We start from the raw sequence: 17482 nt of genomic DNA, 5'->3' as shown, positions 1-17482 counted from the left end.
TCATAACAGTATGATGATGCCATAAATAATTTTATTCATTTTTTACATGTACTATTAACAAATAATTGAAATAATGATAATAAATTGATACAAATTTCTAAATCATTGATCTTAGTCCCTATTATTATAGAAATTTAATAAATTTGGTCACCAAATCTCTGGTCATCGCAGTAATTAAATTTCCTAACATCATTCCATGCCGCTTTTAAATTAAGAAAAATTCAAAACTAAATAGTCTAAAATCAATACTAATATTTTTTCTTACTATAATTTCTCTCAGCAATTACATAATTTCTTACTTTAATCATAGACTTTGTACATTTCATAATATACCAGTCATACATAACATGAGGGGAATAATCATAATAAATTTTTACAGTAAAAGTAACCTCTATTTTTTCTTACAATCCTTTAATGTGTTTCTTATCTTTGACATTTTTACCTCAAATTCACTCTTCAAATATTCCCAGCTCGGAACCGGGAGTTGGGTTTGGGGCCTCCCCTATGGGGCTGCGCGCCCCACCCTTTTTTTTTAAACCCAAAAGTGCCCTACGGAAAGGTACTTTCCGTATTCAATTTAACTGAATACGGAAAGGTACTTTCCGTATTATATTTTGATGAATACGGAAAGGTATTTTCCGTATTTAACTCTGACAGGATTCCCCCTTTTTCCACCATTACTCCTCCCTCACCAACTTTCACCAACCCCTCACCAGCCCCCCTGAACCTCCTCAATGCCTCCAGACCACCCTCTCTCTCACCCTCTCCTACCTCACTTTCATTCCCAAGCTCTCCACCACCATCCACTCCTTCATTTCCCAAGCTCTCCACCACTACAACAAGTGTTGTAGTAGAGGTAAGTCTATGTGTTTATTTGTTGTTATTTTGTAGGATTAAGTAGTGGAAGTAGTTAGATTAAGTAGTTTAAGTAGTTAGATTAAGTAGTTTAAGTAGTTAGAAGGATGGGTTTTTGAATTCTGAGTCGTGATATAATACGAATTGTTATCTTCCGTATTGAATATGGAAAGGTACTTTCCGTATTCAGTATGGAAAGTAACAATCCGTATTCGGTATGGAAAGTATATTTCCGTATTGAGTATGGAATGTAACTTTCCGTATTCTCTTCCAGGGATGACAGATTCATTTTTCTTTGGTGAGTCACAATTGATTGAAGCTGGATTTCACAATGGTCAACCTGAAGAGGCCACTACAGAGGTGCCACCACCAGCATTTGTGCCCCCGTGTATAAGTATAGATGTCTCGCATTTATTTGCAACTGATCAGGTATTCTTTGAACATATTTTTGCATTGTTTTGAGAGTGTAATATATCAATTCTTATTATGTCTTGATCACCCTTGTAATCAATTCTTATTATTATAACAGATTTTCCCTACCCGTGATGATCTTATCAATTGGGTTCATGGAATTGCGATTGAAAATGGATATGTTACGTTGATCACAAAGTCAGATTATGGTGGGAATGGAAGCAGAAAAGCTTATGTCATGTTGGGGTGCGAGAAGCATGGTAAATATGTTCCTTATAGAGACCCTGACCTTGTTGAAGGGACGAGATCACAAAAGACAGGTTGTCCTTTTAGACTAAAAGGACGACCTAGGAAAAATGGCATAGATAGAGATTGGCGGCTAAAGGTGATGGAAGGTATACACAACCATGAACCAGCTAGGTCACTACTTGGGCACAATTTTGTTGGTCGTCTAAAACCCGGAGAGAAGGAGCAAGTGGGAAAAATGACAAGGAGTTGGGTTCCACCGAGAAAGATGTTGTTGACTTTGAAGGAAAACAATCCTTCAAACTTGACTACCATATCTCAGATTTATGGTGTTTGCAAGAGGTTAAGAAAATCCCTCCGCGGGGGATTGACAGAAATGCAACACTTGTTGAAGAAGTTGGACGGTGACAAGTATGCCCACTTTGAAAGACATGAGCCTGGATCGGAAGTCATTAGGGATGTATTTTGGGCTCATCCAAATGCTATCAAACTGTTCAACACATTTCCATATGTAGTGATTATGGATTGCACATACAAGACAAACAAATATGCAATTCCCTTGCTTGAGATTGTTGGACTGACTTCCACAGATAAGACATACTCCATAGCCTTTTGCTACATTGTTAATGAGGGCACAGATGACTACGTTTGGGCACTGGAGTGTATGAAGTCTCTATTAGCTGATCAAGCCATGTTGCCTAAGGTGATTGTTACTGACAGGGATCTTGCCTTATTGAGTGCTGCTAAGCAAAGCCTTCCTAACACTACACATTTATTATGCTTGTGGCACATCAACAAGTGTGTTTTGGCAAAGTGCAAACTCTATGTTGGCACAGATGATTTTGCTGAGTTGGTTATGATGAAGTGGGCAGAGGTGGTGGATGCTGCAACAGTTGAAGAATTTGAAGTGAAATGGATGCAATTGTTTAATATGTGCAAGGCAAAATACAGCAACTTTACCTCCTATTGTTCTACTACATGGTTGGTTCACAAGGAGAAATTCGCCAAGGCATGGACAAATCATGTGATGCACTTTGGAACAACAACAAGTAACAGGTAAAAAAATTACATGAGCTTAATTTATGCGTTGTTTGTTCATTTGATAGATTGTTGTTAATAAGATATCTATTTGTTGTTTGCAGGGCTGAGGGTGCACATGCCAGTTTGAAGAAGATGTTACGGGATTGCAAGGGTGACCTGGCCACTTCATGGGATGCGTCGCATAGTTTGACATGTAATCGACATACTGAAATATTAGCATCGTTTGAGCGCAGTATTCACAGAATTGATCACATTTTCATGTTCCCATTTTACACAAATATTAGAGGATTTGTGTCAAACAAATGCCTGCAGCTCATCGACGATGAACATATAAGAATGAAGTCCTACGGCGGATGCGATTGCTTGTTGAGAGAGACTCATGGACTACCTTGCGGTTGTGAACTTGCAGGTCACCGGTCAACCACTCTCTTGTCAATTAATTCTATTTGTTATTGAAAGTGACACTTTTGTGAACTTGCAGGTTATGAAAGAATTCCATATGAGTCAATTCATCCATTCTGGAAGAGACTGAGTTGGGAGCATGTACCTGAACCTGTTGCAGATACTACCAGCAACCATATTTGCGGCATGAACCATGGAGATATGCAACCAGAAGTTGAGGCATTGACACATTATTTCAGTTCTTTGGATACTGGAGGGCAGAGTATGGTAAGGAGGAAGCTTCAAGCGATCTATTGTCCTGAAAGCAGTTCACTTTGTACTCCTGCGGTTAAGATAAGGTCCAAGCGCACTCTTAAGGCGAATGAGAAAATACCACCTAAGAATAAAGCAATAGGATCCTTGACTCGTGATCTTTCAGGTTTTGAACATGTTGATAGGGAGATCAGAGAGGCAAAGAAGGTTTCACAACCACCAAAGAAGAAGAAGCGTGTGAAGAAGTCTGATACAAGCTATTTCATGGGTCATTTTCCAGCCTTTTTCCACCCATATATACAAACAGTTCAGAATGTTGAGGATGATGGTAACTGTGGCTATAGAGTCGTTGCTGCATTACTCGGACTACCATCAGGTGAGGAAAGTTGGTCATGGGTTAGGGCAGCGTTGATAGAAGAACTTGAACGACACAGAGGGTTGTATGATGAAATGTGGTCCAGACATGTGGTTAATGCCTTACATTCCCGACTCACTCTTCCTCCTGGTGATCCGGCTACCGAGGATAAATGGATGCAACTGCCAGAGATGGGATACCTTGTAGCAACCAGGTTCCAAGTGGTTTTCATATCCATCTCCTCTACGGGTTGTTGGTCATACCTTCCACTAAGAGGAGAAGGTCCACCGGATGTACATCCTGTTATAGCTGTTGGTCATGTGATTAATCACTTTGTACAGGTATTTTTTGATTGAGTACACTAATATCCAATTGGTGAATTGATTTGTTGTATTTGCAAGTTATCTAATTTTATTGTTATTCTCTATAATGTAGCTCCATCTAACTCCTGGACATTCTATGCCGCCAATTGCTCTCCAGTGGGAACGGTATGTTGATCCTACATCAGTAAGCTGGTGCGCCCCATATGGTACACGTTTAGGAAGATTCACATCAGAATATGAAGCTTGGCTTGTTACTTTTGGTGTTCCTCTTATTCACCAAAGCTATGTAGACATCACCTCAGATTGACACCACACTTTTGTGTGATATTCATTTGTAAACGCTCTGTAATATTAATCTGATGGGCCTTGCCTTTATGATGTTCATTTGTTGCTTTTAATAATATTAATTTGATGGTCATTGTTATATTGATGGGCCTTATTATTTTGAATCAGCATCAGGGATAATTAACATAGACAACCACTCTGTCATCAGAGTCCTGTCATTTTCATCCACCCCATCATCAGAGTCCTGTCATTTACAACCACCCCATCATCAGAGTCCTGTCATTTCCAACCACCCCATCATCAGAGTCTTGTCATTTTCATCCACTAAATGACGAACTTGAAACCTGACATTACTATCTACCACCAACCAACCCCAACCACACTTGTATTATCCACCAAACACCATAAATCTTTTGACCATTCTGCTATAAATCTCTCTGGGTTCTTTATTCTTCTTCATCCTTTTCTTCATGTCTTGCTTTCGAAGATAAAAAAAAACAATGGAACAAGACTGGGATGCATTAGTCCGCCGTTGCAAACGTCAAGGCAGCACTTCTAGCAGCTCTCGTCCTCTCATTCCTGGGCCAGCTGGCGCCGTCCAGGCTGCCATGTATGGGCGTAGATCCAGCCCTAACACACTACTCATTCCGACCCAAGAATTTGTGAGGCGTGCGCTCGAAGACAGATCAACCGAAACCGATCCTGATTTCAATTCAAATGCTTGGCTTACAGCCCTGCAATTGGTGGAATCTGCCACTCCGCTGGGCACAATCACAACGAATGTTGAGAGAGTAGAGAGTGTTGTTGTTGTTATTAAATCATGCACTCCCAATGGTTTCGGAGATGCCAAAGTTACCCTCAAGGTATTTGCTCGCTTTTGTCCAGCTTCTTTAACCGTCAATTTGTTGTCTCATTTTCTCTCACGATTGCATTGATTTAGGACCCTACGGGCACCGTTGACGCTAGCGTCCATCGCAAGGCCTTCACTGACGGGGAATTTAGGAATGTCATAACTGTTGGATCTGTTCTTGTTCTCCAAAAGGTCTATTACCTTAAACATTAATCTTGCTTCCTTTGAACAAGTACGCATTAATCTTTTAAATTTGCAATTTACTTGCAGGTTGCTGTGTTTGCACCGAGTAAATCTGTTCGTTATCTGAATATAACGTTGCCCAACATAGTCAAAGTATTTCCACAGGATAGCGGACCCCACGACTTCATCGATATCACTGAGGATTAATTTTGTTTTCGTGTTGCTTCTGAATAATTTCGTGTACCCTTTAAACTGTTTGCCATGAATTATTTATGTTACTTATCCTGCCTTTGATTATTTACGGTGTAGTTATACGGGTTTTTTTCAATACAAGAGTCGGCATATAATGAGTGAAAATAGAAAGCATGATTAATATAAAGAGAGTCCTAATACAAAGAGTCACATGTCATAATATAAAAATACAAAAAAATATACAAATATATAGTCAATCACTCGCCCCGACCCCTACCGGCCCCTCTACGACCTCTAGGTCCACGGGCTCTGCCTCCACGGCCTCTGCCTCCACGCGCACCCTCTGCAGGAGCACCCTCTCCACGGGCTCTGCCTCCACGGCCTCTGCCTCCACGCGCTCTGTCTCCACGACCTCTGCCTCCTGCAGCTCTAGCTCCTCGGACAGCAGCAAAGGCTACCCCCTGGGTACCAATGAAGGCATTGGATCTAATAAGATCCAGCGCCCTCTCAGTGAGGGATCGGGAATGCGTGCCCTCTGCAGGAGCATCTGGCACCTCGAGTGACTGCTCCAACAAGTCCACGGCCCGACGCATAACAGTCTGCAAAAATAATGTAGATACATTAGATACAAATAAAATATCATGAACAAAAAATCACAATTGAATGGAAAATAAAATTCAAACTTACCACTGCACTGAACTCCTCCCTCCTATCATCAGGGATGATGAACCGATGGGACACAGCGCTGTACCACCTCATGTAATCCTCCACAGCCTCTCCCGGATATGTAGCGGAGATCCCCTGAGGGCGGAGGTGCGGCGCAAACTCAGCAAAGGCAGCATCTGCGGTCTCAGCAAGGGACCCAGACGTCTGGATCTCAGAGGGGTGTCGAGGGACATCCTGTATGAAGCCAAACTGGCGCAGAACCCTCTCTGGTAGATGCCGTCGAACAACACGGCCAAATGGCGACCGGATGTAGCCAGAATACATGGCCCTCGGATCCCGTGGTCGATGAGCCCGATGGTCCTCAAATGGGGTCCATATAACGTCATCCACCGTCAGCTCATCGAGCATGACTCGCCTCTCATCAAGGCCTGCATGCCCGACCCGGGACATAGCCCACCGCCGCGCCCTAGGCTGGTCCTGCGAGTACTCCAGATCCGCCCTACGGATAATGACGCGGTCAGAAAGGTACTCGTAGACCCATCCTAGCAGGAGCGAGGTAAAACCTCCCATTTGGGCCGTCCCCCTCCTGGACGCTCGACTAAGCTGGTCGTATAGCGTAGCGAGCGCAATCGCGCCCCACGCGTACTCGCACACTCGACCAAGATCCTCCAACATCCCTATCCAGTAGACGGTCGTATGGTAGCCTCCGCTCTTGCTAGCAAAGAGCGTGGCGCCTAGCTGGTTCACCAGCCAAATCCGTGCAGCGTCCTCATATCGGTGCTCTACAATGAAGTGAATTAAGTTAATAGTTTATAACAATACAATAATAATAGATACAAAGACAATACAATAATAATTAAGACATACCCGCCAACGCAGCCTCATACCGGGTCTGCAAGACCCCAAAGCGAATAGTCTGGGACCTATTCGTATCAAACTCAGCCTCATAAATACCAACAGATCCTCCCATCAACTGAGCACAGAGCGCTGCACACTCGTCCCTCTCCCCCCTCCCAGGCGTATAGAACCTCGACCCCATGGGGAGATGGAGAAGAGCCGACACGTCGTCCAAGGTGATAGTCATCTCCCCGAACGGCATGTGGAAGCTACTAGTCTCCTCATGCCATCGCTCCACAAGGGCCAAAATAAGGCCTGCATCTGTCACCGGGTAGCTGCAATATGGTAGCTGATGAAGACCCGTCTGCTCAATCAACTCTCGAACCCGCCTGTGACTGTCTGAATCACCATCACAAGCAAGGTTCCAAACCTTCCCCCCAGCTGTGGCCACCTTCAACTGTCGACGGTCCACATACCGCTCGTCTGTGCGTAGGAGTGCATGCCACGCCCAGGGAGCCTTGTGATCAGCATAATGGGTGAGGAGCGATAGCTCAACAGGCCCCCCCGGAAACGGCGGCAACCTCTGGATCAGGTCCTCCTCGCCACCCTGTGCCCCCTGCTCCCCCTGCTCTGGCGGCAGGACATCAGCATCAACAGTAGGCGGAGGAATACTATCCTCGTCAGATCCTCCCATGCCGGATGAGGCCTCGCCTGATGACTCCTCGCCGGAAGACTCCTCGCCTGAGGACTCCTCGCCTGAGGACTCCTCGCCTGATGACTCAACCATGGGAGAGGGCGGAGAAACAACTGTAGGTATCTTAACCGTGGGAGACGGCGGATAATCAACCAGAGGAACCTCAATCATGGGAGACGGCGGAGAAACAACTGGAGCTGAAGCCTCCACCGCCTGAGAGGTTGCAGCATGATCGCCGCGCCGGCTAGAAGCATGTAACCGCCGGTGTCTATCCTCAGTAGCCCCGACATCCTCACTAGAAGCATGAGACCTCTTTCTGTTCTTCATTCTCACTATATATTCAGAGCAAACATTTACTATATATACCATTTCAGCCATAGACAGAAACATGATGCAAGCAAATGGAAAATTCCTAGAATTTTATAAGTACATAGATGATAATCGGATCTTCTGTGGATTATGCATGCTTGGATCAACTTTTATTTTCCTAGCTAATAATCAATTATGGCATCTAGAAACTACTCACAAATGCTTTGGAAACCTTCTATAATTGATTCTGAACCCAGAATCAATTATAAGTGTTGGGTTTGGTTCTGAGATGAATACGGAAAACGTTTTTCCGTATTCAATACGGAAAACCATGTTCCATACTGAATACGGAAAACCATTTTCCATATTCAATACGGAAACCTGTGATCCGTATTTACCCAGAAACGCCATTAACGACAATGAGCTATCGGCCCTAAACCCAAACCACATTCAAGACATTTCAGCCAACAATACCTCTACACAAGCAACAATCGACTACCCTAGGGTTCAATGATTAACATAATTTCAAGTTAAATGGGGAAAATCCAAAAATCCTTACCTCTAGGTTTCAATTCTGAGAATGGGGTTGTGAAGAGCTTTGATGGAGATGATGGAACCTTTCAAGTACACGGTTCAAGCAAGGGGAGCGACAGAGATCGAAGGTTGAAGAGGGGAGAAGAGCTTGGCAAAATACGGAAATGAGTTTGAAATGAGTTTGAATAAACCCTTGCCGGTTTACATACTAATATAATACGGATATTAAACTTCCGTATTCAATACGGAAATGTGTCTTCCGTATTCTATTAAAGGGTGGCGTTCCAGTAATTTCCCCACTTTAAGTGGGGCGGGGAGCCCCATAGGGGGGCCCAAACCCAACTCCCCTCGGAACCTCACACTACTTGGTTCCCCAAAACACCAAATTCCAATTCAACACCACCGTACAACACCCACTTTTTCTTCTTCTGCAACTCCATCACCGAGCAATGGGCTTCTTCTCCTTCCTGGGTCGTGTCCTCTTCGCTTCCCTCTTCATCCTCTCCGCATGGCAGATGTAACTCTCCCTCTCTTTCTCTTCAGATCCATCCATTTTTCGCAAAACCTCTTTCAATTTTCGTTTATTCCGCATCTGGGTTTTCATTCAGATTTGTTTTTTCAATTTTACACACAAACCCTTAAGATTGTTGAATTGATATCTAGGTTTCTTCTTCCCATTGTGAATTCAGATTTCTCTGCTACTTTTTCATGCTGTTTTATGCAAATCATTGAGATTAATTGTAGCTGTCATTTTGGGACTATTGTGTGATTGCAATGGTAAAGGCAACCAATGTGCCCATGGAATCTTAAAGTTCACATCAGATGTGGGTTTAATGTTGCTTTTCCTTTTAAGTTGTTTTCTTCAAATTAGGGTTTTCAAGTTTGCATTAACTACTGAGAGTTTGATATCATGTTAATTATAGTCTTATAGACACCACAAGCTGATAGATTTAAATGTCAAGCTAATTTTCTTGTGTGTTGAAGCATTTGGTTCAGTTTAAGAGAATTCATTGGACATGTGGATGGTAAATAGTACATCTATCTTATCCGATCTATCTCGGTCCGAGATTATACCCAATAATTTTTTAAGTCACACTAATAACTAGAGATCTCTATGATAAATCATGTCAAGTGATAATAGTATAAGTTGTGCATTCAACATGGCTTGTGTACAAGTTTGTGACTGACAATTTAGAGGGAGCTATGAGACACTAAATAGTATGACGAACGTTTTTAAATCTTGATAATCAGTTGTCATGTTGTATTCCTTAACAGTTTTTGTTAGTTTTTTGTCATTACTTATCAATCATATTGACTTTCTCCTTCTACTTGTTTTTGTTTTAAAGGCTTATGACTTCTGCTGACTTTAATGTTATATTTTGCCTATATTGGGGGAGATGTGTGCATATTGAATTAATATAAGAGAATAAAAGCCTAGTTGTTGTAAAATCAGCTTATGGAGTGAGAACTCAGCTGGCTGGTTTCTAATAGTATTTCTTTCATAAAAATGAAAGGACTAGAGTACAGCATGCAGTTTTTGCAAGGATTTGAGTTCTAGGAACTTTTGTTGTGCTGATATTATGCCTTGGAGAGTTGTTACTTGGAATACATGTCTGTAGCCACTTCCTTTTTTGATTCCTTGGAGATTTGTTACTTGGAATTCATTTCTGTAGACACTTCCTTTTCTGCAGCTCTTTGGTCATATTATTTTATTTTGTAACATACTTAGGGGAAGGTCACCAGCCTAATGTTCATGAATATGCTTTGCCTCTGTACAATATACCTTTGTTAACAAGATTTTAGCTATTCAAATGTTACTATAGTAATCTTTAGTCTACTAATAATACTATTAAAGCAACATTTGGTACTTTTGTATTGATATAGAATGTATCTTGCTAGGTTTCATGAATTCGATGCCACTGGTGGACCCCCTGCGAAGGAGTTGATTCCCAAGCTCAATGCTCTTAGGAAGAATTTATCCTCTAATTTGGGGTTGGTGATACCAGATATTAATGTAAGGTCATCTTTTCTCATATCATCAACATTTTTTCCATGGAACTCAATTTAACTTTTTAGTTGCCTTTCTGATTGAAATATTAAATACAGATTCGGCAAGTTGTAGCTACTATCATATTTCTAAAGGGGGTTGGTGGGATTCTATTTGTGGTCGGTAGCACACTTGGATCTTATCTTCTGGTAAGGGCTTCTTCACTTAGCTTTGGAATTAATAGAAGTTGTCATTCTTAAATTTACTTTTCAAGTTTTGATCTTTGTTCTTTTTGGTCCAAAAACATGACAACCCTATTGATTTTTTCCCAGCTTGTGTATTTGTTGCTTGCCACCCCGGTTCTGTATGATTTCTACAACTATAGACCTAATAAGCCTGAATACAGTTCGCTGCTGAATGATTTCATTCAGGTTCATTCAAACTACTGTTATTTCTATTATTTCTAGCTGATGCTTTATCGCTGCAAGAATTTAATGTGTTCACTTTTGATGGCAGAGCACAGCACTTTTTGGTGCATTGCTATTCTTCATAGGGATGAAGAACTCAATTCCCAGAAAACAATTCAGGAAGAAGACCACAAAAACAAAAACGACTTAGAAATTACAAATGTATCTGTTTCCAGTGAATAGTTGTCAAATGGCCATAGTTGCTGCATTTTGAAATAGTCATTTAAACTTGTTTTTGTTAGTTGGCTTCATTATGGATATGCTTGAGCTTTCTTATCATTCTGTTGTACTTGCACTGAGAATAGCTACTAGCAAAAACTTTTGTTAGATTTCCTTGTGAATCAAGGTTTGATGGATGAGATATCTCTCCATTCTACAAAGTACTTTAATCCTAAACCTTATATTCTTCAGAGTGTAGTAGCTACGCGACGCAGATTAAAGTATTTCAGTGTTTTATGCAGTTCAATTTGTTTTATTTAATCTAATCCGGTATTATTCTAATGTGATATAATCTCCAAGATAGTATAACCTATACAAATATATCCAATGCTTGGTTAATTTGGGAGTTTGGGGCACCTACTTTCTCAAGATTCATAAGAAACAACCGCCTCTCAGCATGTTTGTGTGTTGGACAATAGAATGATTTTATTATACACATCTTTCTTTATGTTGTGAATGATGCTTTATCTATCGCAGAGCAAGAAAAATCTGGTTTGTAAGTTAAAAATGATTTTCTGCAAATCAATTTCAGCACATAAGGAACATAATGTAAATAACGTATGTTAAATGTTAGTTCTTTAGTAGTAAAAACATGGTTTATGGTTTATGGGTGAATCAGTTTTAATATGGATTATCCAAAGATGATTTATATGATCAAAATTTAAATGTGTGACATTAATAACGTAGCTTAAGAATTTAACTTATATGCACTAACTAAAAGTTTTACAGAGACAATTAATTATATGTAGTCCTTTTCAAAAAAAAAAAAATTATATGTAGTCATATTTTATTTTTTTCTTATTTTATTTTAATTTATTAAATCATGAATCGAAATTGGATGTCTGTGTAAAACTAATTTACAATGTAAGTGCATAGTTATTAAACTTTTAAATTAAATAAAAAGTAAATTTTTTCATATTTCTGAAATTTAATTGGTTGATTGTGTATATTAATTTACATTATCTCTACTACAAATTATTCTCTTCAATGTATTAGTTCAATTTATATACACCAACTATGTTAAAAAAAAAAATTACATTGTCAATCAATCACATTCAAAAAATATGTTAAGGTTGATCATAACTTAACTAAGTATTTTGTGTTTGACTTAGATGAGGTTTGATTTAATGATAATTCGGTGTGCTTTCATGCAATTTATATTTTAATGAAGTTTGCTCGGTCTCTAATATAATTTATTGATGGTCTTATTATAAATGAAAGGGTTTAGAACGTTTCAATTCATTTATTATCTGGAATGTAAAAGATTAAATTGTAAGTTTTAAAACATATTGTGAAAGAAAGCATGACGCCAACTTAGGTTGACACAACAAATTACAGGTTTCGAGTTTAACTCTCACCTTTTAATGGGTTAGGGTTCGAATCCCCTGTGTCGTAAAATTCAGTTGGCGGACAACTCTCGTTGGGAAGATCCCCAACATGTCATTGATACCCTCACCGGTTCGACTTTGATATGGTACAAGAGAAATTGTCAAATAGTAAAACTTGTGGCATAAAAATCCAAATTTGTGTACGGGGACAATCTTCCCACTTCAACATGGGTCCATCCATCAATGAGTTGGCCGTTGGCGCAACCAATTTGTCGTCTTCTTTTTTGGGGACAAGCATTTGTCTTCTAAGCAAGGAAAATATTATTTATTGCGCACAAATAATGGAAATTGTTAGTGGAAATTGTCAATAAAGCATATGATTATTTGAAGTCTCTAAGTTAAATACTATCTTAAATTAGAGGGATGAATGAAACATAGCTACAAAAAGATGTCTTGTTATAATGTTATTTATTAGTTATTACAGCTATGGAAAAATAGAAGTTGGAGGAAGATACCTACATGAAGCTAGTATTGATAATTTCCTATAGCCAATTGACAAATTGGAGACACTTTGACCAAAAGCCATAAAAACAGATACATAACATTTTGTAAATGACTTCCATGTAGGTTAATCAACAGGAGAGTGGAACAAATTCAGAAAACAAGGATGAAGATCTTACTAAAACAATCACAAGAAGTGAGTTAAATTATTTCTAGTTTAGGAAGAATTAATAACTCAACCAGTTAATGTTCAAAGAGTGGCTAATGAGCAACCATTGTTGACTTGATTAACCACTTGAGCAGTTAACCATGTCTATTCTTACATGAAACATAGAAAAAGAAAAAAGTAATTGCTTCCTCCAAGTAGAAATCCCTCCTTCAACCTATGATTAACAAGTATACATGAGCAATGACGGATTTCCAGATAACCTCAAAGTAAGATCTTGTTCAACTAACCAACTCAACCAGTAAGTACTTTTCTCAAAATCAAACAATGAACGGTAAACTCCTAAATTTAAATAACTTGTTCATGTCCCGTAAAGTCTCCAATCTGAATCATCATCCCTTGAAGCAGCTAGACCACCACCATCAGTGCTTATGGACTCAGCACCTGAACATGATAACAAAGATGGAAGCATTTCTTTGTCATGGCCATCAATTTCCAGTTCATTGCCCTCAGTTTCAGACAGTCCCACATCACAGTTCAATTTTCCACTGCCATCAGCATTGTCTTCAGTTTGAGTACTTGCTAACCTATTGCTACCACGATCATTGCCAAGGTCTTCTTCATCTGACAAGCATCTACAACAGTCAAACTCATCCCAGTCAAAAAGTTGGCTCATTGACCCTTCCCTCCATGATATCCTCATTTGGGATTGAGATGCACTCTCCATTGTAGAACTGGATAACCAAGGGTCCGGATCATCCAGAAGTTTTCGTAGTTTGCTGAGATCAATCGACTCGTAAGGCACAGTTAAACAATCAAATTGGAAACTTGAATTAACAGAATCCTCCAGAGGCATAGAACTTTTGAGAAGTAAGTTTTCTGATTGAAGAATTTCACTGAATGAATTAAGCTCAGGGTTGGAACTATCTTCCTTTCCATTGTATGCACTCACCAGAGACAGTCCAACAGGTAAATCTGAACTGGAATCTGACTGTGGAGTTTGAATAACATTTCTACTTCCAACTGAATTCAGGGAGAAGGGAGAATTATCATCATTGAGACGGTGTTGATCACTTTTTCCTTTTGCGGAGCTAAAGGCCCTACAAGAAGGCGTGGAGTTGGGAGAAAGCATTATGGATGGATAAGAAGGAGGTGCAATGGAATCAAAAGCTACTTGAAATTTAGAAAGTCTACTTGGAGAAACTGAGGAACTCATTTTGCTCCAAGTGCCATTAGCAGCACCAGACAAATCACTGCTATCACTTACATTCCAAAAAGTTTTAGAACTGGATGATGGCGAAGTACCAGAATCAAGACTTGTGGATTCTGCTAGTCCCTGACTTTGATTCAGTCCATTTTCAGACTTCAGAATTTTCTTTTCCTTTTTACATGGAGAAGAAAGCCACCTCACTAAAGCTTCAGTTGGCAAAGGCAACAAGGTAGGGCTAGCTTCGTTAATAGCATCTATTATAATCTTCTTCTCATCATCATCAAAACTATCAGCAGTCATTTTAGCAAATTCTGAACAATTCTCTTCTACAGTGAGAATCCCTCTAGGCCTACATTTCCTCTTGTCAGTGACACCAGAAACAATATAGCCTGCACCATAACAAGCAGGTGTTGTTGAAACACATTGTATCTCTGGGGAAACAGAATTATGAATTGGAGGTGTTCTACAAATGCTTGTGTCTGAGTTCTCCTCCACTTCCCCATTACCTGTAATATCCAAATCTGACACATTAATTCTTTTACTCAAAGGAGTCATACTTACATCACTATGACACGATTTGCGAAGGGAACGCTCACCAGCATTATCATTTATCCTTCCCAGGATATCCTCCTTTTCCTTTCCCTTTCCCTTTTCCTTTAACTCCTTGGATGCAGATGGTAATGTAGGTAAAAACTTGCCATTTTCATCCAAAGGCTTAGACTTTTGGCCAGTCCTGGAGCCAGATTTTTTACCAGACTGCCACTGGTAGAGGCAAGGAGGGTTCTTCTTATTCACCCGCGCCTTATCCGACACAAGCTTTTTCATTGGCAACCCAGCATTACTACCCTTCGGGAGATTCTCCTTCGAGGACTTGGATTTAGACCGTTCCAATGCAGTTTCATTAGCACCTGAGCTGGGAGTTTTTGAAATATTCTTTGGCCTGTGGACAGGGGTTTTATACGACGAGGAAGACAAGAACCTGAGACAACCCTTAGGGGGTTCAATTGATGAGACAGTGGAAGAACCATCACTCCTATTGCTGCTGCCGGAAACACGGTTGAGATTCTGTAACGGGCTTCTAGGACTTCGCCTCTTCTTAGAAGAACAGGGTTTTGCAACTTTTGTGGTTGGTGCAGGTGGTGGAGGCAAAGAGGAAGCTGCTTTCTTTGATGAAAATGCTCTACTCATTGTGAGGCCTGAATTGACATCAATACATTAACATAACCTTGCTTTTTCTACAGGATCTATCTACATCACATTGAAATTGATCTGAATACATAAACATTAGATTCAGCATAAGCACAACAGTTTCAAAAAACATGAGAAACCCAGAATCAAAATTTCAAAACCCAGCATGCAAATGTGCATTTTTCAATTGAACAAAGACATTCATCATAATCAAGGTGTATGATAACTAACAATAACAATAGTTCATTCTTGAAATTTCCATTGGAAGCAGAATTGGAAATTGGGTGAGAGATCAGAAAGCAAAAAAATGAACAAATTCACAAGTGGTTGTGGCGTTTTACCCGTGAAATCAGAAGGTGGGTGCTATCTTCTTCAGTGGATCTGAAACGAAGAACAGCAGCATAGTTCAAAGTTCAACTGGAACAACAAGCGTTTGATTTGGGTGCCGTTTTTGCTTGCTTTCGTTGCGTTTTAGTAACTTTTCACTTTTAAATTATATAATTTGTTGTTTAAACTTTAGCATAAGTAATAGATATGCTTTTCTCGAAACCAAACCAGTTAAAAAGAATCATATGGTCCAGAGTCCAAACCATTTCAAATAAATGAAAAGAAAATGTTTGTTCTATTATGCCCCGTAAATTAGGGTCATCAAGGACGTTTTTTTTTTGACAAAGTCATCAAGGACGTTACAATAATTTAAAATTGTTTCTCTTTTGGAAAAAAAATTCTTGTGATTTTTCAATCTAATTAATAAATCAAAAATCTAATGAATAAATAAATATGTAATTCAAATCTAAAGTTGCTCCATTTTTTTTTTGAGAAAATGGGAGGTGCACTGGCAGTATAAACTTGTTTTACACATGCACCCAATTGATTTCCGCCACATCAGCAATTTATTAATTTACTAATTAAAATTAAAAAAATTGTAACCACTTAGTCCTATGTGGCATAATGTGATTGGACGTCAGTGTAAAACTTCTTTACACTGACGGTACATATCCATTAATCTCTTTTTTTTTTACTTTTTATTATATGTTTATGTTTACTAACATATTTTTTACGATCGTTATGGACATTAATTATGTCTTTAAATAGTGTCTCATTTTTTGTCTCAATCAATGAAATTGTGTCACATCAATTAAAAATGTACGAATATGATATTTCTAACTTTACTTAAGTGATTTTTTAATTGACGTGACACAATTTCACAATTTCAGTTGTAAAACAAAAAAAAAAGACAATTTTTAGAGAGAAAATTTTAATCTTTTGGTGAGGAATAGGATGATCTATTTTGTGTAGAGATATTATTTGTGGAGAAAGGCCTTCTCCATGTTTGGGAGTAGGGTACAAGATATTACATGAGCATCAAATTACAAGGTAGTCATCCTCTACTAAAGAAGTCAAACAAGCAAAACTTGCAAAACCATATTGTCTATAAAGCTTCTATTGAAGACACGAGTATTCAACAAGTGCAAAGCAAGAATCATCAAGATACACAAAGTTGAATTACTCTCAAACCATGCAAAGCTTAAAGCATATATTATGCGTCTTGAGTTTCATATGCTAAGGCACGAGGACATCCATTGCCTCCTGAAAGTCAAAGTACTTCAAGTCCTATCATGATCATCTATTGAAGACTTACATATTCAGCAAGCCGCTATAGTCTCTTGGAATGAATATGCAAACATCATTCACCAAACTATCCAAAATGAATAAATTAAAGCATCCATCAATCACCTGAAGCAAAGACTTGGATAACACATATCGTATGCTAATCCAAAATAGCTTAAAGACTTAGATAAGGATGAAAGGTAAAATTCTTGCAGTTATGTTCAATACTCCTATCAATGAAAAGCAAAGCTATTATAGAAGAAATCACATCAATGCAAAAGGCTAAGAAGTTACACAATGACAAACTAGCATCATAGCCCAAGAGTCAACATATGACTTGCACCACAATAGTAACATTGGTAATGTTAAT

At 39.3% G+C, this 17482-nt stretch overlaps 4 protein-coding genes across 6 annotated transcripts; 2 read left to right on the top strand and 2 right to left on the bottom strand.

The window, feature by feature from the left end:
• The first annotated feature begins 654 nt into the window (after nt 1-654).
• LOC130716647 (PKS-NRPS hybrid synthetase cheA-like) lies at nt 655-4754 on the top strand. Its single transcript, XM_057566632.1, has 6 exons — nt 655-856; nt 1130-1284; nt 1385-2568; nt 2655-2962; nt 3035-3903; nt 3998-4754. Exons 2-6 carry the CDS (start codon nt 1132-1134, stop codon nt 4190-4192), a joined length of 2709 nt encoding a protein of 902 aa, XP_057422615.1. The 5' UTR covers nt 655-856; nt 1130-1131; the 3' UTR covers nt 4193-4754.
• An 875-nt stretch (nt 4755-5629) lies between these two features.
• Nucleotides 5630-8596, bottom strand: LOC130721566 (protein MAIN-LIKE 2-like). Its single transcript, XM_057572367.1, has 4 exons — nt 8461-8596; nt 6929-7924; nt 6083-6843; nt 5630-5994 (listed from the first exon to the last, which is right to left on the bottom strand). Exons 2-4 carry the CDS (start codon nt 7917-7919, stop codon nt 5653-5655), a joined length of 2094 nt encoding a protein of 697 aa, XP_057428350.1. The 5' UTR covers nt 7920-7924; nt 8461-8596; the 3' UTR covers nt 5630-5652.
• A 191-nt stretch (nt 8597-8787) lies between these two features.
• On the top strand, nt 8788-11299 carry LOC130721037 (uncharacterized). Its single transcript, XM_057571764.1, has 5 exons — nt 8788-8952; nt 10335-10449; nt 10542-10631; nt 10755-10853; nt 10939-11299. Exons 1-5 carry the CDS (start codon nt 8885-8887, stop codon nt 11038-11040), a joined length of 474 nt encoding a protein of 157 aa, XP_057427747.1. The 5' UTR covers nt 8788-8884; the 3' UTR covers nt 11041-11299.
• A 1811-nt stretch (nt 11300-13110) lies between these two features.
• LOC130718532 (uncharacterized) lies at nt 13111-16000 on the bottom strand. Of its 3 annotated transcripts, XM_057569133.1 has the most exons (3): nt 15843-15999; nt 14910-15582; nt 13111-14819 (listed from the first exon to the last, which is right to left on the bottom strand). In XM_057569133.1, the coding sequence occupies exons 2-3, from the start codon at nt 15499-15501 to the stop codon at nt 13465-13467; spliced, it is 1947 nt and encodes a 648-aa protein (XP_057425116.1). In that variant the 5' UTR covers nt 15502-15582; nt 15843-15999; the 3' UTR covers nt 13111-13464. The 3 variants fall into 3 exon arrangements, with proteins under 3 accessions (XP_057425116.1, XP_057425115.1, XP_057425114.1); XM_057569132.1 differs by having other exon boundaries at nt 13111-15509; nt 15843-16000; XM_057569131.1 differs by having other exon boundaries at nt 13111-15582.
• Nucleotides 16001-17482: the final 1482 nt, after the last annotated feature.

The sequence above is a fragment of the Lotus japonicus genome, chromosome 5, assembly GCF_012489685.1.
Source record: "Lotus japonicus ecotype B-129 chromosome 5, LjGifu_v1.2".
Taxonomy (NCBI): Eukaryota; Viridiplantae; Streptophyta; class Magnoliopsida; order Fabales; family Fabaceae; genus Lotus; species Lotus japonicus.
The sequence above is the reverse complement of the archived record's forward strand: the minus strand, read 5'-3'. Positions and strand labels throughout refer to the sequence as shown.